The 23,605-nt window shown below is 48.2% G+C and overlaps 1 protein-coding gene across 3 annotated transcripts in view; it reads left to right on the top strand.

Annotated features, from left to right (window-relative positions):
* The window catches only part of LOC119978217 (acidic mammalian chitinase-like), a 54,192-nt gene extending 37,646 nt beyond the window's left edge, over window positions 1-16,546 (top strand). For all 3 annotated transcript variants that reach the window (XM_038819666.1, XM_038819664.1, XM_038819665.1), the window contains 5 exons: window positions 6,067-6,190; window positions 6,327-6,509; window positions 8,215-8,331; window positions 11,385-11,526; window positions 16,223-16,546. In XM_038819666.1, coding sequence (XP_038675594.1) covers window positions 6,067-6,190; window positions 6,327-6,509; window positions 8,215-8,331; window positions 11,385-11,526; window positions 16,223-16,236 — 580 coding nt within the window. In that variant the 3' untranslated portion in view covers window positions 16,237-16,546. The remainder of the gene's footprint in view (window positions 1-6,066; window positions 6,191-6,326; window positions 6,510-8,214; window positions 8,332-11,384; window positions 11,527-16,222) is intronic.
* Window positions 16,547-23,605: the final 7,059 nt, after the last annotated feature.

Genomic DNA, 23,605 nt, shown 5'->3' with positions numbered 1-23,605 from the left:
GGAGCTAGGGATACTGATGATAGAGATGATTGACAACTTAAACAGGATATTAAAGGATTAGATGTCTTTGATGTGGGGCCTTTGATTAGGTTGCATGTATGGGATGTATGGGGCTTTTCACAGTAACTTCATTTGAAGACTACTCGTGACAATAAGCGATTTTCATTTCATTTTTCATGTTTTGAACAATCAAGAATGTTTGAGTGAGAGCTAGATTAGATTGTGAAGGTTTATATTTTTTTGTTATCGCTTTACTCCTGTGATCTGCCCATGGTGAATACTGTGCCAGTAGCCAGGGAGATGGCATGGTAGTTTGTTGCAGAAGATTAAATCGCATGGGGTCCAGGGTGAGGTAGCCAATTGGATACAAAATTGGCTTGGCGACAGGAGACAAAGGATAGTTGTAGAGGGTTGTTTTTCAAACTGGAGGCCTGTGACCAGGGATGTGCCTCAGGGGTCAGTGCTGGGTCCACTGTTATTTGTTGTTTATCGTAATGATTTGGCTGAGAATTTAGGAGATATGGTTAGTAAGTTTGCAGATGACACCAAGATTGGTGAGATCGTGGAGAGTGGAGAAGGTTGTGTTTCAGGCGGTATAGAGGGAGATGTAAAAGGGGTGGAGGAGGTGAGCTACTGATGAGGGAGAATATCACAGTGTCACAAAGTGATTTCTGCCATACATTTGCAACATGTTTTTCCAAACGCTGGGTATTGTCGTGGCAAATACCGTGGACATAAAATGGAGGATCGGATCAGCCGTTCAAAATGGCCACCCGCACTGGCGCACATTTTTTATTCGACTTCGTCACCACACTAATGACATCAGCCGCCTCTTCTACCTTCGCGCCAAAATGCCGGAGATTCTACGTGCTGATCTGTTTTGCTGCACGATCACTAGCATGACATAATTGGAAAGCATCTTTGAGTTGAAGGTTGGTTTCCCGTAGAAGCCACTCATGCACCTTATCATTAGAAATCCTGAAAACGATCTGATCGCATATCATTGATGACTGGAGGGTGCTAATATTGGACGACTGCGTCTTTAGCCGCAAGTCAGTGAGGAAGCTATCAAATACCTCTCCCACATTCTGGGCGTGCGAACGGAATAAATACCTTTCGAACATTTCATTTCTTTTAGGAGAGCAATGCCGATTGAATTGCTAGAGAACTTCGGCAAAGTTCTCACTGTCTGGATCGCCTTCAAAGACAAATGTGTTGAACCTGCTGTAGTGAGCAGCAACATGATACTCCTCCCATTGGGCTGTGCCTGCAGACCAAGGGCTCCAACATAGAGTTTAAACTGTTGCTTAATCACCCTCCAATTGTTGTCTACATTACCGGTAATCCAAAGTTGTTGAGGTGCCTTGATACCTTCCAACCTGGGTTCAACATTTTACTGTGCGTTGAGCACCAGTTGCCAATAGCTTTCAAGCTTAGTAGAAAAAAAGTGTTTTCTTTGTTCTTCTTCAAAGTTAACTTTAGTGGTTTGAATTGTTTGAGAATCCTCTTGTTCTTAGTCAATCATCAATCCTGGTACCATGTCATGTTCCGTAGACTGGCCGATGTGAATGATGAACTGTAGAACATCTAGTTTAAATAATTTATCATGAAACAACTGTGTGGTAAAGATAACTGGAATAAATAAATAACAAACTACTAACACTAGCTAATTATTATAGAATTGCTGCAAAATATATCTATTCTCCAACATGACTGAGTCCCAACTCCCCAGACACCGGGTCACGTGGTGGGTTTACATTGCCATCTAGTGGTTGGAGGTTATGCATTATATTTTGGACAGAAATGCTTTATGCATATCATCACAGATAGTGGTGGCACAGTGAAATTGTCTCTAAATTAGTAATCCAGTGACAGAGAGTAATGTTCTGGGTACCCAGGTTTGAATCCCACGTTAGATGGTGGAATTTAAACTCAATAAAACTTCTGGAATTAAAAAGTCTAATAGATGACCATGAAACCATTCTTATAAAAATGTCCTTTGGTAGCATGGTGGCACAGTAGTTAACGCTGTTGCCTCAGAGCACCAGTGTTCTGGGTTCAATTTCAGCCTCGGTTGACTGTCTGTGTGGAGTCTGCACGTTCTCCCTGTGTCTGCGTGGGTTTCCTCCGGGTGTTCCGGTTTCCTCCCACAGTCCAAAGACGCGGGGTTATGGGGTTACTGGGATGGGTGGGATGCTATTTCAGAAGGTCATTGCAGACTCGATGGGCTGAATGGCCTCCTTCTGCATTGTTGGTATTATCAAGAATTTGAAAGATATATATTTCCTAAAGGCTACAAAACTCTATGGAAACTAGGGTGCAAACATGGTTAACAGAAAGAGTGAAAGATAATATTAACACAAGGAAAAGGCTCATAAATAGAAAGAAACGTAGAAAAAAACTGGGAGCAGGAGGAGACCATTCGGCCCTTCAAGCCCGCTCCGCCATTCATTATAATCATGGCTAGTAATCCAACTCTAACTTTCCTCCCATATCCCATGGGAACATGGAATAAATCTGCCAAAAGAGTCATAAATAGGACTGAAGCATCTTAATTCTGCAATGGAGGGCCACGAAATGTATCAGGAAATAGAAGAGAAGATATATGCAAACTAGATTGTAAATCTTTCCATAGGTTTGTAAAAGCAAGAGTTGAGTGTAAGTAAACATGGGCCATTTAGAGGCGGAGACATGAAATTATAAGTCAGAGGGAAAATGGCGAAATCAATGAATATGTTGCATCGATCTTAATGACAGATGTCATTTAAAATACGTTGGCAATAATGTGGAATCGAGATTCTAGCGAGAATTAGGAACCTAAAGCAATCAGTGGAAGTAAAGGAAGAGTGCTTAGGGAATGAATAAGCGGAGGTGGTGATGATGTTCCAGGACCTGACCATTTACATGCTAAGATTTTAAAAGTGGGTGCTGTAGAGATAATGGATGCATTGGCACTTAATAGATTCCGGAACAATTCCTAAGGATTGGAAGCAAACATAACCCCATTATTTAGGAAAGGAAGAAGAGAAAATGGGGACCTATATAATCAGCATAACATCATCATGAGGCAAAATACCCCGCCACTTGGAAAATCCTAATGTGATGAAGCTGAGTTGACCCACATTTATCAAAGAGAAGTCACATTTGACAAATCATTTAGCATTTTTCTGAGGGTGTGACTAGTGGGCTGGATAAGTGGGGAACCGATGGGTGTGTGTTTGAATTTTTAATCAGTATTAAGTAAGCCAGAGAAGAGGTCATTACACATAGTTAAGACTCAAGGCCCTCGGGCAGCACGGTGGTGCAGTGGTTAGCATTGCTGCCTCACAGCGGCACAGACCCGGGTTCGATCCTGGTCAAGGGTCACTATCTGCATGGAGTTTGCACATTCTCCCCGTGTCTGCGTGGGTCTCACCCCCACAACAACTCAAAGACGTGCAGGATAGGTGGCTTGGCCACACCAAATTGCCCCTTAATTCAAACAAAAGATAATTGGGTACTCTTAAAAAAAAAATTTAGAAAGGGAAAAAAAGACTCAAAGTCCTCCTCTTGCCCTCTCCTCTATGTGCTGCTGACTGCCACAGTCCCAGGTTCCTCCTCTCACAAGCTTTTTTCATAAGGATATGCCATCACTGGGCATGACACAAAGGAAGGACAGATTTTCCTTAAAGGGAGTGTACCAAAGATTCACCAGACTGGTTGGTTTCCTCCGGGTGCTCTGGTTTCCTCCCACAAGTCCCGAAAGATGTGCTTGTTTGGTGAATTGGACATTCTGAATTCTCCCTCTGTTACCTGAACAGGCGCCAGAGTGTAGTGACTAAGGGATTTTCACAGTAATGGAACTTAATTGCAGTGTTAATGTTAGATTACTATCGCCACTATTATTCGTGGAAGTTGGGAATGGTCCTGTGATAAGAGTTTATGTAGACAAGTCCAATATTCCCTGGAGCTTTGAAGAATGAGAGGTGTGCAAATAGAAATATATAACATTTTTAAGGGCATGAAGATGTTAAAAGTTCAGAAAATAACTCCCATAGCTAGGGAATGTAAACATGGGGACAATTTCTTAATATGAGGCAAGCCATTTGGGGCTGAAATGAGGGGCCATTTCCTCATTCAATTGACTCCCCATGCTCAGTCATGGAGTATATTTAAGAGAGAGGTGGATAAATCTTTTGATACTAAGGGAGTTTAAGGGTGTAGAGATAAGCCAGGGAACTACTGACCAGCGAGTCTCACATCAGTGGGAGGGAAACTATTGGAGAAAATTCGGAAGGAGGGAATCTATCCCCACTTGGATCGGTAAGGTTCGATCAGGAATAGTCGGCATGGCTTTGTCAGAGGGAGGTCATGCCAAAATAATGAGATTGAATTTTTTGAACATGTGATCAGATGTGTAGATGAGAGTAAAGCAGTTGATTTTTACATGGATTTCAGCAAAGTCTTTGACAAGGCCTCACATGGGAGATTAATAAAGAAGGCAATTGTTCATGGGATACAGGTTAACTTGATAAGGTGGATTCAAAATTGGCTTAGCTGTAGGAGACACAGGGTGATGACAGATGGTTGCATTAGTGACTGGAAGCCAGTGGCCAATGGCATACCACAGGGATCTGTGCTGGGCCCCCTATTGTTTCCATTTACATAAACAACATAGATGACTATGTGGGGGGTAGGATCAGTAAGTTTGCGGATGACACAAAGATTGGCCGGGTGGTTAACAGTGAGGTTGAGTGTCTTGGGTTACAGCAGAATACAGATGGGATGGTCAAATGGGCAGAAAAGTGGCAGATGGAATTTACCCCTGAAAATTGTAAAGTGATTCACTTTGAAAGGAATGTGACAGGGAAATATTCAGTGAGTGGCCTGACACTGGGAAGTTCCTTTTTTATAAATTTAGAGTACCCATTCTTTTTTTCCAATTAAGGGGCAATTTAGCGTGACCAATTCACCTACCCTGCACATGTTTAGGATTGTGGGGGTGAGACACATGCAGAAAACGTGCAAACCCCACACGGACAGCGATCCGGGGCCGGGATCGAACCCGGGTCCTCGGTGCTGTGAGGCAGAAGTGCTAACCACTGCGCCACCATGCTGCCCTGACACTTGGAAGTTCTGAGGAACAATCTTGGAATTTCTGCCTATAGATCACTGAAGGCAGAAGGGCAGGTTAATAGGGTGGCGAAGAAGGCATTTGGGACATTTGCCGTTACTGGTTGAGGCATAGATTACAAAAGCAGTGAGGTGGTGTTGGAGTTGTATAAAACTTTAATGAGGCCACAGCTGGAGTACTGTGTGCAATTCTGGTTGACACACTATAGGAAGGATGTGATTGCACTGGGGGGGGGGGGGGGGTGCAGAGGCGATGTTGCCTGGGTTGGAACATTTAAGTTATGAAAGAGGTTGGATTGGCTTGGGTTGTTTTCACCGAGCAGAGAAGACTGAGGGGCAACCTGATCGAGGTGTACAAGTTTACAAGGGGCATCGACAGGGTGGTTGGGAACATCTTAGTTGAAGGATCGGTTACGAGGGAACATAAATTCAAGGTCAGGGGGGAGGTTTAAGGGGGATTTGAGGAACATTATTTTTACCCAGAGAGCAGTGGCGATCTGGAATGCACGGCCTGGGAGGGTGGTAGAGGCGGGCTGCCTCACATCCTTTAAAAGTACCTGGATGAGCCCTTGGCACATCATAACATTCAAGGCTGTGGGCCAAGTGCTGGCAAATGGGATTAGGTAGACAGGTCAGGTGTTGCATGTGTTGGTGCAGACTCGATGGGCCAAAGGGCCATTCACTATTATTCTGTGATTCTGTGAATGATGTGGGAAGGGTGAGTTGAGACAGAAGATCAGAAATGATCATGTTGAATGGTGGAGCATGATTGAAGATTCAGGTTGGCTGCTCCCTCTCCTCTTTCTCATATTCCTGACTTCAATCCTGGAGGTTTGACTGGAAATCAGTGTTTTACTGTCAGAATCCTTGGCCCATCCATATAATGCTTCTCATAATTAACCATGAAACAGAACTTTGAAGTGTAATGCTACATACAACAACTTTATTTAACAGATACCTGGACATGATCTGTGTGATGACATATGATTTTCATGGGACGTGGGAAACAGTGACTGGACATAATAGCCCTCTGTATCGTAGCTCTATTGACCGAGGAGTTGTGATTTATTTTAATGTTGTAAGTATATCTACATAAAGAGGCATACATGCCCTATTGTTTTTATGACTCCTGTCATACCCTGCCAATGTATTATAATGAAACATTTCTGTTTGTAAAACCTGGATAAATATATCCAGCTAAATTATCTTGCCAGGACTTTGCTGTAAAATATTGGAGAGATAATGGTGCCCCAGCTGAGAAATTAATGGTTGGATTTCCTACGTATGGACGTGGCTTCACCCTCAGCACCTCGGAAACACGTCTTGGTGCTCCAGTATCAGGATCAGCGCAAGCTGGTCCATACACCAGGGCACCTGGGTTCTTGTCCTACTTTGAGGTAATGATGCCGAGAAACTTTATTACTTTATTAAATGTTAAGATAGGCCTGGATTCTCCACCCCATGACACTGGAAGCGTGAATCGCGATCAGGTAGAGAATCGGGCATCCGCAGAAAATCGGGGTTCGCTTCTGTCGCCGAGCTGGAAGACATGCTCCAAGGCCTCCCTGGTGGCGATAACGCAATTTGTGCCCCACGTTTGGCATATAATTACAGGGTTTGATCCGGGCCTCTGTGATTCTCCACCCCTGTCTGATGGAAGTCACATGGGCGTGGTTTACTACAGGTATTTACAAAGGAGGACTGGGCGACCTGGCTGTGGAGAGGAGAGAGAAGGTAAGAAAAGTTTGTAAAATTGTTAAAAACTGCAGCGCTTGCTAGGGAGTGGGATGGGGTGGGCTGGGGGCGGTTGGGGTGGCTGTCAGGGCTGGGAGGAGTAGCGGGGAGATATTTACTGTCAGAGCTGTGGATTCGGGGTCCCCCCCTCCCGGGATGAAGGTGGCCTCACGCAGACCGCCATTACTACACACATTTGGTACAAGTTACAGGCTCCTGGCTGCTCATTCTGCTGACTGAGAGCCTCTGGTCATTTGAGAGCCCACCCAGGCCGCCACTCTGGAAACCCTCAGACCACAGCGAAGCCATCACTGGGCTGGGTGTGGCCAAGCTCCATTACCGGGATGGGCGTGGCCAAGCTCAATCAGAGAATCATAGAATTTACAGAGCAGAAGGAGGCTATTCGGCCCATTGAGTCTGCACCGGCTGTTGGAAAGAGCACCCAACCCTATGCCTCCACCCTATCCCCGTAACCAATAACCTTTTTTGGGACACTTAAGGGCAATTTATCATGGCCGATCCTGTCCTGCGGGAACGCGCGGGAATCCTGCCAGGTATAGAGAAAGCCCGACGGCGGATAATTCACCCCTTAGACTCTCAAACAGAGAATTCCATTCAAAGTAAATCAGGAAAGTAACCAGGATTAAATTTGTTGAAAAATATTGGGCAGAATTTTCATAGTGTCCCCTATGCTGCTCCCTATCCACCTCTACAAACAGCCCCCCCCCCCCCCCCCCACCCAAAACAAAAGCTGCAGCACAAAACCTAACAAAATGGCATACGTAGACAATAATGTTGTTCCTGCAGAATTTCTGTACATCTTCCACCAAATCTGATTGGAGGTCAATGGAACTTTCAGGGAAGACCCAGCAGCTTTATATCACATCTTCCAACAGGTGGCAGAGACATCATTGTGTGTTTCAAGTACAACGAACAATCACAACAGTCATTTGGCAAGTGGCAAGATCCTACAGGAATGATCTGCCTGTATGATATTTATTAGAAAAGGAGATAAAATGTACACGACTGAGCTGTGAACATTTAAAATGTTCACACACTCTGTCTTTGAAAAAGATTTGCTGAGTTGATAACTCCCCGTCGCTTTGTGATTCCTCGCTATTATTATTAAAAAAGAAACAAACCCATTCATTGCTCAATAACCCTTTAAAATGTGTTTTGGTAATAGCTTACTTTAAGAGAATTATTCTTTTCTGGTAACATCAACATTCTTTTCAGCTCTGGTTAAATATCTTTGATTAATTAACGATGAGATTTGACAAAATACTGAGTGCAAACTGAACTAAAATGTTGCAAAACAGCATTAAGTTGTCTGGCGTGTTAATAATACTTATTAATTTTGATTCACAGCTCTGCCCATTTTTGAGAACTGCTACAACAGTAATTATTCAAGACCAACAAGCACCTTATGCATTCTCAGATAATCAATGGTTTGGATATGACAATCAGCAGAGTTTTATAACCAAAGTACGTGCTCAAAATGTACTGCCACACTTATTGCTTAAGTATTCAACTTGGGGTCCAATAAGAGCCGAGAGCTACACAGGGCCCCATGAGTTAATCTTATTAATCAGTGGGGATTTTTGTTCAATCATCAGCTTAATCATAGTCATAGAATTATAGAATTTACAGTGCAGAAGGAGGCCACTTGGCCCATCGAGTCTGCACCGGCTCTTGGAAAGAGCACCCTACCCAAGTTCAACACATCCACCCTATCCCAATAACCTAGTAACCCCACCCAACACTAAGGGCAATTTTAGATACTAAGGGCAATTTATCGTGGCCAATCCACCTAACCTGCACATCTTTGGACTGTGGGAGGAAACCGGAGCACCCGGAGGAAACCTACGCACACACGGGGAGGATGTGCAGACTCCGCACAGACAGTGACCCAGCGGGGAATAGAACCTGGGACCGTGGAGCTGTGAAGCAATTATGCTATCCACAATGCTACTGTGCTGCCCACGCCTGGTTATGAAATATTGAAATAAAAGCAAAAAACTACAAACGCTGGAAATCTGAAATCAAACGAAAATGCCATAAAACCTCAGTAGGCCTGGCAGCGTCTGTGGAGAGATAAAGAAGTATTAACATTTTGAGTCTATGTGGCTCTCCTTCTGAGTTGGAGAGAGGGAGAAATGTGAGGGATTTTGTACTGTTAGAGAGGGGGAGCCAAATAGAACGTCAGTGATTGGTGTGAGCTGGGAGAAACTACACACGTCAAGAGAGAGGAAGTGTTAATGGCACCGTGAAGAGCTATAGAAGGTAAGAATATCTAATAGGAGAGCAAAGTTCAGTGCTCAGTGAAAACAAAACTGAAAAACAAGTGACAGATGGCCCTGTTGTGGGGGTTGAGGATGGTGGCGTTTAGGGCAACAACATTTCTGGATTCAAAAAGGAGCCCCAGTTGGAGAAGAAAGTACACAGATTTTGAACCCAATGTGGAGTCCAGAAGGCAGTAAAGTGCCTAATCGGAAGAGGAGGTGCTGTTCCTCGAGTTGGCATAGGGTATCACTGGAACAGCATGGACTTGTGGGCAGGACAGCAAGGTGGTGAGTTGCTCCGTCTGCTCCACCCCACTCTCTAACAATATAAAATCTAGCACGTTTCTGTGGCGCTAACAATTATACTCAAAGCCGAGAGACTAGTACAATAGAGGCTTTATTGCTGTACGATGTTGTCCCTCCATCCGCAACTGTAGACTGAGGGTCTGAGCAGCTCTCATACATTTATACATAAGCTCCCTGTGGGCGGAGCTAGCCGGCAGGGGCTGACCGGAGGAACCTGTATTACAGGTACAGGCATACATCCCCCTACTGCAGTACGCATAACTACAGTGGTTATCTCACCACAGTTTCACCCTTTCTTTAGCTTGGAAAAAGAGCCTTACTGACTCAAAACATTAACTGTTTCTCTCTCCATAAATGCCCGAGTTAGAACAAAAGAACAAAAAAAAATTACAGCACAGGAACAGGCCCTTCGGCCCTCCCAGCCTGCGCCGATCGAGTTGCTGCGTTTTTCCAGGAAATCGTTTTTCTTTTTCAGTAATGTTGTTCACTTATTAAAAAATCACTCAGTGTGTTAAGGTTTTTAAATATTGGAAAATAAGAAGCATGGATAATATTCCATTCTTATAGTGGAAGTAAATAGATCTTGGGCTGGATTCTCCGTTTGGGAGACTAAGTCCCCACGCCGGCGTGAAAACGGTGGTACCAGGAAAAATAGCGCAAGACGGCCACCGATTCTCTGCTCTGGGGGAGGAGGGCTGGCAGCCAGGCAGCGTAGAGCACCGATACGGCCCGGAGCATTGCGGGGTCCAGGGTCGCGCAGGCGCACGGCGGCCACCTGCAGCGGCCATGCTGTGTTTCATGGCTGACGCAGCCCGCAGACCCGAACCGCAAAAATAGTTCTCCCCCCCCCCTTCAGCTGGCTCGCGCACCAGGACTGCCCCCCTTCAGTGTCCCCAGCCCCGAATAATGCCCCCCTCTGCCCTTGGATTGGCCCTACCCTGACTGTGGCGCCGCTGCTCTGAGTCCGCAGCTGCTACACTGAGTTCCCGACGGGCGAGACCATGAGAGACCCACTCGGTCGGTCCGGGACGGAGCATCACGGGGGGGCAATGGTCTGAGGCCTTGGATACGCCGTGCGGCATGGAGCGGAGCATTCCGAAAGCAGCCCCGCTCCTGATAATGTCGTCATTGAGGATTCTCCTCCCTGTCGCCAAACGCGATTTCAGTCATCGGAGATTCCGGCCCTTGTCTGGTGAAAGGTTATTGACAGAACTCTGGATGTTTAATGTTGGCAGCTTGGACCAGTAGAATGCCCTTTGACATTACTCACCGAAGGAACAATAAACAAAAGAGCTATAAGCTGATCTCAAGCTATTATGTGAATTCTGATAGAAAGCAGCTCAGTGCAATCTAATTTGGTTGCAGTTTTCATTGGAAAACATGCTGACATGAAAAGAAACATCTGGGAATGATGGCAGCAATGCCTCATTGTTCTCTTGCCACAACATCCCCAAGGTGTACGGTGCCTCACCTGAGCTGATTCCAGAGTGGCCTGAAAGGCATCTTACCCTGTTAGGCCCGGTCCTCTTATTGCCTGCAATCTCAGACCCTCCTGCCTGAGGAGAGCTGGGTCTGAGGGACAGTAACAGTTTCTTCATGTATCCCACTAAACAATTATCATTCCCAAGGAAAACTGAAGTAGAAGGCCCAGTTCGACTTCTCCCAACTAATTTCCATGGCATTACAAAGCCTGCTGCTGTTTCTTTTTCCCCAGAGTACGTCCCAGAAATGACAAAACAAAAGCATGTTAACCATTCATTGTGAAGGTCTCCTTCCTTTTTGCCTCTTCTCTACATGTTTGGGAATTGAGTATTCAGAGGCTAGTAGAGTCGCTTTGCAGCCAATAAATCAGAAATAATATTTTTTAGAAGGAAAAGCATTACATTATCAACAAAGTGCCAATTTTATTCATCACATTTTAATTGCATTTTTATATCTTTTCACTTGTAGGTTCAGTGGCTGAAGGACAACAGCTTTGGGGGTGCCATGGTCTGGACTTTGGATCTGGATGATTACAGTGGGTCTCACTGTGGTCAAGGGGCTTATCCTTTGATCAGCACATTGAAGATACACCTGAACATTAATGATTCTGGTAAATTATTATATGTAACCCAGCTAAAATTGAAGACCTATCGGCTTCATGTAAGGGAGCAGGAGTGGTGCCAAAAGTCTGGAGATTTGAAAATGTTTCCTCTCTATTCAAAATAGGATGTAGGCTAACCCAAGCAATGGCAATCCAGACTATTTCAACTTTAGCAATGATACCCCGTCACAGAATGAACAGTTAGTTGGGTAAATGTGCCTTAATTAAAGAAAGCCAACCTGGGTTTGTGAAGGGAAAATCCCGTTTAACTAACTTATTTAATCCCGACAACAGACCAGGGTTGTTGAGAGTGAAGTGACTGATGTGTGCAAAAACTTCCAAAGGTTCCATCGAAATGGCTCATCATCAAAGTCAAGGCCAATGGGATGAAAGCAACAGTGGCAGCATGGGTGTGAAGTTGAATGAATGACAGGAGACAGAGTTAGGGGTGAATGGATGCATTGTGGGGCTTCAGATATTTGGGTCACTGCTTATCTTGATTTGTATTAGTGACCGAGGTATAATAATAATAATAATCTTTATTGTCACAAGTAGGCTTACATTAACACTGCAATGAAGTTACTGTGAAAAGCCCCTAGTCGCCACATTCCGACGCCTGTTTGGGTACACAGAGGGAGAATTCAGAATCTCCAAATTACCTAACAGCACGTCTTTCGGGACTTGTGGGAGGAAACCGGAGCACCCGGAGGAAACCCACGCAGACACGGGGAGAACGTGCAGACTCCGCATAGACAGTGACCCAGTGTGCTATCCTGCCACTCAATTTGGATTCTTTCGAGGTGGAAATGAGCATGTCTTTCTAAATATTCTAAGAGAAATATAGAGCATAATGTTTCAATTCCCTCATAGCTGGTTTGCAATTTGCAGTATGTTTTCCTGTAACACGTGACATAGTAATATGAAACTCTATTCTAACAATAATGGCATATTTTTGGACTCCCAATGAGAACATTATGACATCAAAGCATTGATCCAATTATTCCCCACCCAATAACCCAATTCCTGCCTGAAGTCTCCACTTACTCATGTCCAGGGCCATGGGAGGCTGAATGGTATTTTTGTAAAGATATAAATGCTACACAAATAATGGCAATGTCAAGATGTCTAAAAGTATAGAGATTTGAAACTACAAATGATGTTTCAATGATCTTGGGAGAAGGTGTGAGTAGGTCAAATGCAAAAGCCAGTTCTCAATGAGGCTTTCAAATTCTTTCCATGGTCTCAATCCACGTATCCTCCTCATTCTCCTTCAGGTCTGTGCGCTAACCTCCATATCTACAGACGCGATTCAACAGAAAAATCTCAAAGTACGGTTTTGTGTGCGTTTAACGGGGTGTTTTGCAATGGCCGCATTGAGAAGATTGTGGCCCATATTCAATAGGATTTAGTGCAAAAAATGGGCCCCACGAGATTCTCAACATTACTGGCTGCCTCGGCGTCTGATTCAGCTGAATCACACCTCAGTACCTCGCTGGTAACAAAGGAGAGCTCTGTTTAAACGCTCCCTCACTACTTAATCCCAGTCAACACACAAGCATAGCAGTGCACAGACCGGCTCTTCACTTTGAAGATAACGACCTGGCCAAACTCCTAGATGCCCTGGAGGAGATATCGGCTATCTTGTTCCTCCGAGGGAGTCAGAGGACCAGTAGCAGGATCAGCTATACTGCCTTGGTCTTCCCTGTGTGTGACAGTCCCCTGCACATGTGCCACCCCCTTCCTGCGTTAGTGTTGATGACATCTCTGGTGTCTGCCCACCTCGGCTGCCACAAGCAACGCCTGGACAGCCTAGCGGTATCAACTCCAGCAAACATTGTTTTGCCTGGAAGGATTTGGAGAGGGTAAGAGACTGACAATTAGGTAGGGCTTCCACCCCTGGCCCTCAAATACCTCAAGCCTCCCCACTCTTACCTGCCCTGCCTTCTCTCAGAGTTCCAACCAGCGGGCCAGTTGTGCTGGCTAACCTTGCTCTCCTCACGTACCCCCAGCAACATCAGGAACCACCAGATGCCAGACCTCTGCTGGCAACATTCAGGAGCTCAGCTGCCCTCTGCTCATCCACACACTTACCCTGTGGCCGAGAGAAGATCCATCAGTGGTAAATCGCTGTTCTTAAGTGTTTGATTGTTGGCAGCTGCATCTATGGTGCTTTACTCCTTGAGTTCAGGCACACTGTTTAGACATCAAAGTTTGTTGGGCAAAAGAAAAGTTTGCTGAACATCCACTTCATTCATTATCCTCTTGAGGCATGGCACGTGTACCCTCGAGAGGGTCTTGAGAGTTGAGGAGCAACTAATAAGACTGATTCCTCATTTGAAATAACCTTCAGCTGTGAAGCTAGAGGCTGCTCACAGTTAAAAGGAGTGAAATCTAATTTCAGGATAGCAGGGCTCTGTCCTGGAAGCGTTTGGTCGGGCAGATATGTAGCGGCTGTAGTTGCCCCTGTTATGGGTCTCCACAATATTTAAAGATGGCTTGAAGGCCTCACAGACGCAAAATCCTTCAGCCACCCCGACCCAGCGGCGGGCCCTGATGGGGATGCCACTCGAACAAGCCCAGCTGCCCTGAGTGTGTGTACCCCCTCCCGCCAACCGGTCAAACACCCCCTGAGGGATACCAAACCCACTCTGAGCACTGATGCAGCAGCTCTGATGCCGTTACGCTGCATGCTGGACAATGGAAATAGCTACTCACCTCCTCATTTTCTCTCAGTAACCGTTGCGGCAGTTTTAGGTTTTTGAAAAGGAGTACTAAACGACGCCCTTGTGATTTCCCGCTGGGGAATCTGGTAATTCCCAGGAGGCCACTGCATTCAAATTCAATCTCTTTAATGAGATTGAAATGAATGCAAATGAGGGCTAATGATATTCTCTCCATTTCTGGGTGCGAGCCGGAGCTCGACATCGGGTCTAGGTCGTATGAATCGCTACATAGTTTGCGCCCAGTACGAAGCTCGATTTTGCCCTCCCACTATTCACCTGGCACACCTGGATCCACGCCAGACGCAATGCGGTCACTGAATCGTGCCCGGCATTTCCTACTTCTATCTCTCGTTTATCCTTTACTCCAACTGTCTTACTGTCCGGAGCTTTGATCCTAATGCTTTCACCATCCCTGTCTCCCTATAGATCCTCCTAAAATCCTTCCTCCATCACTTCAGTCATGTCCACTCTGACTGTTGCAGTGTCTCCTTTGCCTTCTCCATGTCAGTGTGAGTGTGTGAGGGTGTTTGTGTGGGTCTATATGTGAGTGTGTGTGTGTGGGGGGAGGGGGGGGGGTGAGGGGATATACGTGCATGTGTATATGAGAATATGTGTGTGTTTGTATGTGTGTGGGTGTGTCGGGTATGCGTAGGTATGTCTTGGTGTTTGTGTATCTGACTGTGAGGGTGGGTGTGTATGTGTATATGTGTGAGCGTGTGGGGGGGGGTGGGTGTTGGTATATGTGTGTATGTGAGGGTGGGCGTGTATGTAGGGCAGCACAGTAGCATTGTGGATAGCACAATAGCTTCACAGCTCCAGGATCCCAGGTTCGATTCCGGCTTGGGTCACTGTCTGTGCGGAGTCTGCACATCCACCCCGTGTGTGGGTGGGTTTCCTCTGGGTGCTCCGGTTTCCTCCCACAGTCCAAAGATGTGCAGGTTAGGTGGATTGGCCATGATAAATTGTCCTTAGTGTCCAAAATTGCCCTTAGTGTTGGGTGGGGTTACTGGCTTATTGGGATAGGGTGGAGGTGTTGACCTTAGGTAGGGTGCTCTTTCCAAGAGCCGGTGTAGACTCGATGGGCCGAATGGCCTCCTTCTGCACTGTAAATTCTATGGGCGGTATTCTCCGCCGGTTCCAAAAATCGGCCATAGAATTTACTCGACCGAGGTTCACGACGGCCTCAGGGCCCGCTCCCCGCACCTAATTCACCCCCACCCGGGGGGATAGGAGCGGGCCCCCGTCGTTCCCGGCCGCGACCTCGGCCGCCGGAAATGACGCCCGAATGGCGCTTTGCGGATGTCATCCACGCATGCGCAGAAACCCGCGTATGTGCGGTGCCATCTTTCTCAACCGCCGCCCGGCTTGATCTTGCCAGGCGGCGGAGGGGAAAGAGTGTGTCCGTTTTGGACGCAGGCCTGACGATCGGTGGGCACCGATCGCGGGCCTGTCCCCTCCGGAGCACAGTCGCGGTTCTCCCATCCTAATCGGGCCCCTGGATGCCCCAAACGGGCATCCGGTGCCCGTTTCACAAATGCAGCGACCAGGTGTGGTTGCTGCCGTGGTGAAACGGGCGTGAAGGGCCGGCCGCTCGGCCCATCGGGCTCAGAGAATCGCCGGTCGCCGTGAAAAACGGCGAGCGCCAATTTTCCCGAGGGGGGGGGGGGGGAGAATCGCGGGGGCACCAGGGGGGACATAAAAAATGTCGGGAGGCCCTCGCACAATTCTCCCACACCACGCGGGGAGCGGAGAATTCTGCCCTATGTATATGTGTGTGTGTGCGTGCATTTGGAGAATGTGTGTTATAGGATTGTCTGGGTGTGCGTGTGAGTTGGTATGTGTGTGTTACTGTGGGTGTGTGTGTGTGGGCGGGCGGGGTGGTGGGTGGGGTGGTGGAAATGGAGTCTGACAAGAGAATGAAAATCTCCATCAAAGTGATAAAGCCAAAGTTATTCAAATACTATCCCCATTTTGTTTTCCAGGATGCAGCACTTGATCGGATCCAGGATCACATCACAACCACTATTCTCAACACCCTCAAATCACAGCTATTGGATCTGACACCAATATAATTGAAGGGTGGTGTGGCAAGTCTAATGGGTTTCATGTTGAACCAAGTGATCGGCAGAAACATCACCTTTGTGATGAAGGCCATCCCTTATACATGATTTGTCCTGATAATTTGATCTTTGATGAAAATTGTTGTTGATGCAGTTGGCCTTAATTAATGTAACAGTAATGAACAGATTTGATTGTGACTTGTTGCATCAAAATATGAATGTAAATTAAAGCACAGAAAATGAAAATCAGTTTGATAATGTGTTTGTCGAGCATCAAGGCAAGATTGTGTCAAAATAACCACAGCTGTATCTTCATGCCAGTGAACTGATTGCGATGACATATATCTGTTCAGAAGAAAGATGTTTTATTTGTAAAAATAGATAGCAGAGAATCATGCAGAAACAGAAAAGTGTGACTGTTTGTCAATGGCAACAGAAACAATGGTGTTGGAATTGAATGAATTTGAAAACGACATCTGGACACTGTAAACGATGATCCTGCTCGATCTTTTGATTTCTGAGGATTTTTAAAATCTTTTCAGCACAATAACAAATTGCATTTTAATATTCCATACAATTTACAGGAGGGTGTTTGTACAAAACTTGACACTGTGCCATATGAGGAGATATTTGGCCAGACGATTGTCATGTTCGGTTCTGCTGGGAGGTTACAGACTTGAAACTGAGCAGAAATCTCCCAACTCGGCCGCGGTGGGATTCGAGGTGGGTGACAGCAGAGAATCTGGCAGCCAGCCAAAACTGGAAATCCACCGACATAAACATCGGGCAATTCTCCCAATGGTGGGTAATGGCAACTCGGTGTTCCTGCTGTCTGGTGGCATGAACACCGTTTACATCTCATGAATTTAAACAGTTGCTTGTCCCAATCTCCTCATGCCTTTCAATCTTATGTCAATCACAAAACTGTTTGAAAATAAATGAGGAGCAGACGTCAGACCTCAGTTCAGTGCTAATTCAAGGTGAGTGTAACATATTTAGCCGACCTGACATAGCGCTGCGCTATTCTTGTTGCAGTAATACTACATTGCTGGGTCTGAGCCTGGTGCCCTCCTGCTCTATGCCAATGTTATCTGTGAGGACAGCACTGTGCTGTGGGACTTGTATACCCTCCACTTCAGATGGTTGCCAGTACTACGCCTGCAGTAGGGGAGTGAACAGGGGTCTTTTGCCCCTGGTGTCTGACATTGTTATCCACAAAAGCTCTGTGCTGTGGAACTCCTTCAGACCCCCCCCCCCCCCGCCCCAAGCTTGACTGATAAGAAGTTTGACCGGGGGTGGGGTGCATGCTGAGGGTGAGGCTGATAAATAAAATGGGGGAAATGGGGAAGGAAGGCTGGGGAAAATGGCAAGGTGGCATGATTTAAGGCAAAGGGGCAAAGAGTATTTTCGTCACCCTCAGTCCTACCTCCAAATTGTCTTCAACGTGGAAGAGTACTGATTAATCAGCTAATGGGGCCCAGTAAGTGGTAACCAGCTGATGGTTTACTTGTCCAAAGTAAGAAGCTTTACAACACCAGATTAATATCCAACAGGTTTGTTTCAAACACTAGCTTTCGGAGCACTGCTCCTTCCTCAGGTGAATGGAGAGATATGATCTAGAAACATTTATACAACAAAGTCAGAGATGCCAGACAATGCTTGGAATGCGAGCATTTGCGGGTAATCAAATCATTACAGATCCAGAGGTAGAGGGTGATCCCAGGTTAATGAGGTGTGAATTGTCTCAAGCCAGGACAGTTGGTAGGATTTCGCAAGCCCAGGCCAGATGGTGGGGGGGCAAATCACAATCACAGACCACAGTCAGTAAGAATGAACACCAACACCTCCTCCACAATAGTCCTCAATACCGGTGCCCCGCAAGGCTGCGTACGTAGCCCCCTACTCGCCTCCCTGTACACACACGACTGCGTGGCAAAACTTGGTTCCAACTCCATCTACAAGTTTGCTGACGATACGACCATAGTGGGCCGGATCTCGAATAACGACGAGTCCGAATACAGGAGGGGGATAGAGAACCTAGTGGAGTGGTGTAATGACAACAATCTCTCCCTCAATGCCAGCAAAACTAAAGAGCTGGTCATCGACTTCAGGAAGCAAAGTACTGTACACACCCCTGTCAGCATCAATGGAGCCGAGGTGGAGATGTTTAGCAGTTTCAAATTCCTAGGGGTGCACATCACCAAAAATCTGTCCTGGTCCACTCACGTCGACACTATCACCAAGAAAGCACAACAGTGCCTATACTTCCTCAGGAAACTAAGGAAATTCGGCATGTCCACATTAACCCTTATCAACTTTTGCAGATGCACTATAGAAAGCATCCTATCGGGCTGCATCACAGCCTGGTATGGCAACTGCTCAGCCCAGGACCGCAAGGAACTTCAGAGAGTCGTGAATACCGCCCAGTCCATCACACAAACCTGCCTCCCATCCATTGATTCCTTCTACACCTCCCGCTGCCGGGGGAAAGCAGGCAGCATAATCAAGGATCCCTCCCACCCGGCTTACTCACTTTTCCAACTTCTTCCATCGGGCAGGAGATTCAGAAGTCTGAGAACACGCACGAGCAGACTCAAAAACAGCTTCTTCCCCACTGTCACCAGACTCCTAAATGACCCTCTTATTGACTGACCTCATTAACACTACACCCTGTATGCTTCAACCGATGCCAATGCTTATGTAGTTACATTGTATATCTTGTGTTGCCCTATTATGTATTCTCATGTATTTTCTTGAATTTTGTTTAATTCCCTTTTCTTCCATGTACTGAATGATCTGTTGAGCAGCTTGCAGAAAAATACTTTTCACTGTACCTCGGTACACGTGACAATAAACAAATCCAAATCCAATCTAATAAAATGCAACATAAATCCCAGGTCCTGGTTGAGGCCGTACTCATGTGTGCGGAACTTGACGATAGGTTTCTGCTCGGCGATACTGCGTTGTCGCGCATCCTGAAGGCCGCCTTGGAGAACGCTTACCCGGAGATCAGAGGCTGAATGCCCTCGACTGCTGAAGTGTTTCGCGACTGGAAGAGAACATTTCTGCCTGGCGATTGTCACACGATGTCCGTTCATCCGTTGTCGCAGCGTCTGCATGGTCTCACCAATGTACCACGCTTCGGGACATCCTTTCCTGCAGCGTATGAGGTAGACAATGTTGGCCGAGTCGCATGTGTATGTATCACGTACCTGGTGGGTGCTGTTCTCTTGTAATGGTGGTATCGATATCGATGATCTGGCACGTCTTGGACGCACGTCAATCCCCCCCCCCCCCACTGCATATCGTCCACTCATGCGTTGGCACCGCCGTGTACATGCTCATAGAGGACACAACAGACTGTGACGCAGCCATGGACTTGCTTAAGGGACATTTCATCCGGCCGGTGAACCAGGTCTACGCACGGCACTTACTGGCCACGAAACAGCAATTCCCCGGTGAGTCTTTAGACAAATTCTATCAGACCCTCCTTGTTCTGGGGAGAAATTGCGCCTGCCCACAGGTTTCTGCTGCCGAACACACCGAACTTTTAATTAGAGATGCTTTCGTTGCGGATATTCAATCTTCCCAGATCCGCCAGAGACTCTTAGAGAAAGAAACTTTAAGCCGCACCGAGGCACGGGCCCTCGCCTCCTCTATAGATGTCGCTAATCGCAACGGCACCCGGTGATCACTCGTGACGGTGGGGGATGGGGGTAGCGAGGTCCGCGGGCCGCGCGGGGGGGGGACCCGCGGTCGATGCTCGGGACTGCAGCGAACGCCTTTGACTGGCAAACGGCCGCAAAATGGCCCTTTTTGCCGCAGCTTTTACAGGTTGGCCCCCGATGCCACGTGCGATCCCCGGGCGCTGCCATTTTGTTCACCCCCCACCACGTGCGGCCAACGGGCGCCGCCATCTTGTATCGGCACCGAGGACCCCGCAAGTGACCACTCGCTGCCGGATGACGAATCGGAGTTCCTGCCACGACTCGCCTCAGTAACATTGGATCAGTCACGGCCCCGCACGCTGTCCACGGCGACCATGAAGATCCTTCTCAACGACCACGCGGCGAGCAGCCTGTTGGACTCCAGGAGCACGGAAAGTTTCATCCACCCCTCCACGGTAAGACGCTGCGCACTTCCCGTTTACCCGGTAAAACAAGAATCGCTCTGGCCTCCGGTTCGCACTCGGTCCAGATCACAGGGTGCTGCATAGCGGACCTCGCGGTCTAGGGGAGGAAGTTTAAAAATTATAAGCTCTTCGTCCTTCCCACCTCTGCACGGCGGCATTCCTGGGGTTAGATTTCCAGTGCAACCTCCAGAGCTTAACGTTCAAATTCAGCGGCCCTTTGCCCCCCCTTACTGTCTGCAGCCTCGTGTCCCTCAAGGTCGATCCCCCGTCCTTGTTTGCAAACCTCACCCCGGATTGCAAACCCGTTGCCACCAGGAGCAGATGGTACAGTGCCCAGGACCGGACCTTCATCAGGTCCGAAGTCCAAAGGCTTCTGAAGGAAGGGGTTATCGAGGCCAGCAACAGCCCCTGGCCAGCACAAGTGCTGGTGGTTAAGACCGGGGAGAAAAATCGGATGATCATAGACTACAGTCAGACCATCAACAGGTTTACACAGCTGGACGCGTATCCTCTCCCACGTATCTCCGACCTGGTCAACAGGATCGCGCAGTACAAGGTTTTTTCCACGGTGGACCTCAAGTCCGCCTACCATCAGCTCCCCATCCGCGCTAGTGACCGAAAGTACACTGCGTTCGAAGCGGATGGGCGACTCTACCACCTTTTAAGGGTTCCTTTCGGTGTCACGAATGGGGTCTCGGTCTTCCAAAGGGAGATGGACCGAATGGGTGACCAACACGGTTTACGGGCAACCTTCCCGTATCTCGACAATGTCACCATCTGCGGCCACGACCAGCAGGACCACAACACCAACCTCCGCAAATTCCTCCGTACCGCAAAACTCCTTAACCTGACCTACAATAAGGATAAGTGCGTGTTTAGCACCGACCGTCTAGCCATCCTCGGCTACGTAGTGCGTAACGGAGTGATAGGCCCCGACCCCGAATGCATGCGCTCCCTGATGGAGCTCCCCCTCCCCCATTCCCTCAAAGCCCTCAAGCGCTGTTTGGGCTTCTTTTCATATTACTCCCAGTGGGTCCCCAATTACACCGACAAAGCCCGTCCCCTCATCCAGTCCACCACATTCCCCCTGTCGATGGAGGCCCGCCAGGCCTTTAGCTGCATCAAAGCAGACATCGCAAAGGCCACGATGCGCGCTATCGATGAGTTCCTCCCCTTTCAAGTCGAGAGCGACACGTCTGATGTTGCTCTGGCGGCCACCCTCAATCAAGCGGGCAGACCCATGGCCTTCTTCTCCTGTACCCTCCACGCTTCCGAAATCCGCCATTCCTCGGTCGAGAAGGAAGCATAGGCCATAGTTGAAGCTGTGCGACATTGGAGGCACTATCTGGCCTGCAGGAGGTTTACCCTCCTCACAGACCAACGGTCAGTGGCCTTCATGTTTGATAAAGAACGATAAAATCTTGCGGTGGTGGATTGAGTTGTCCACGTACAACTACGACATCTTGTATCGTCCTGGGAAGCTAAAGGAGCCTCTCGATGCCCTGTCCCATGGCCCCTGTGCCAATGCACAAGTGGACCGTCTCCGAACCCTCCACGCGGACCTCTGCCACCCGGGGGTCACCCGCTTTTTCCATTTTGTAAAGACCCGTAACCTGCCCTACTCCATCAAGGAGGTCAGGACAGTGACCAGGGACTGCCACATCTGCAGGAGTGCAAGCCGCACTTCTACCACCCCGAACAAGCGCATCTTATAAAGGCTTCCCGCCCCTTTGAACGTCTCAGCATGGACTTCAAAGGTCCCCTCCCCTCCAACAACTGCAACACGTACTTCCTCAACGTGATTGATGAGTACTCCCGCTTCCCATTTGCCATCCCCTGCCCCGACATGACCACAACCACCATTATCAAAGCCCTGCATAATATCTTCTCCCTGTTCGGTTACCCCGCTTACATTCATAGCGATTGGGGGTCCTCATTTATGAGCGACTAGCTGCGTCAATTCCTGCTCAGCAGGGGCATCGCCTCCAGCAGGACGACCAGTTACAACCCCCGGGGTAACGGTCAGGTCGAGGGGGAGAACGGTACGGTCTGGAAGACCGTCCTGCTGCCCCTACGGTCCAGAAATCTCCCAGTCTCCCACTGGCAAGAGGTCCTCCCAGACGCCCTCCATTCTATCCGGTCACTTCTCTGTACCGCCACTAACCAAACGCCTCACGAACGTCTTCTCGTTTTTCCCAGGAAGTCTTCCTCAGGGACTCCGCTCCCGACCTGGCTGGCTGCCCCCGGGCCTATTCTGCTCCGGAAACACGTGCGGGTGCACAAGTCGGACCTGTTGGTCGAAAGAGTCCAGCTACTCCACGCAAACCCGCAATACGCGTATGTGGAGTATCCTGACGGCCGACAGGACACGGTCTCCCTCCGGACCTGGCACCCGCCGGATCTCGGCCACACCCCCCAACATCAGCGCACACCCCCCCCCGTCCTCCATTGCCCCCAGCACCGACGACCCCACAGCCCAGCGGCCAGGGCCCCCCTCCCCCGGCCTGGCCCCCACTGGCTCCGACTAGGGGTACGGACACAGAAACAAGATGATCGCTTCCGGAGTCACGGGCGATCAACGCTCCGACGTTGCCGGCACCGCTGTGCAGGCCAAGCAGGACATCGAAGGCGCCCACTCGACTGATTGAATCGATGTGACCTATTGGTGGACTTCTGCCTGTGGATGGACTCTTGTGATTTTCTTTAGTTCTTTACCTGTTCACCCATCCCCTCCCCCCTCCCCCCCCCCCCCCCCCCCCCCCCCCCGATTATGCACACTGTACATAGTTGTTGTTTTTTCCTTTTGCACATAAGTAACGGGTCGGTGGGCAGCCATCGTCGATGCGATGGTACGACATAAACATCTCTAGTCATACTACCAGTCTCACGTACTCACGGGACACCACCGCCCCCTCATGCCCGCGTTTCCCCCCCCCGTTTCTTTTTCAACAAGGGGTGAATGTGGTAGTATGACTAGGGGTATTACGGTACCTTAGAAGTGAGCTGCTATTGGTGCAGAGGACTCGCTGCCCATTGGCCCAGGTAAGTCATGTGCCTCTCAGCCGATTGGCTGAGAGGTAGGTAGCTCCGCCTACAAGGCGGGATATAAGAACCCATGCTTCCCGGCAGTCGGCCATTCTTCTGTCGGGCACACATCTTGTGCATTAAAGCCT

The sequence above is a fragment of the Scyliorhinus canicula genome, chromosome 15 (assembly GCF_902713615.1).
Source record: "Scyliorhinus canicula chromosome 15, sScyCan1.1, whole genome shotgun sequence".
Classification (NCBI taxonomy): Eukaryota; Metazoa; Chordata; class Chondrichthyes; order Carcharhiniformes; family Scyliorhinidae; genus Scyliorhinus; species Scyliorhinus canicula.
Note: the sequence above shows the minus strand (reverse complement) of the source record. Positions and strands in the feature narration are given on the sequence as shown.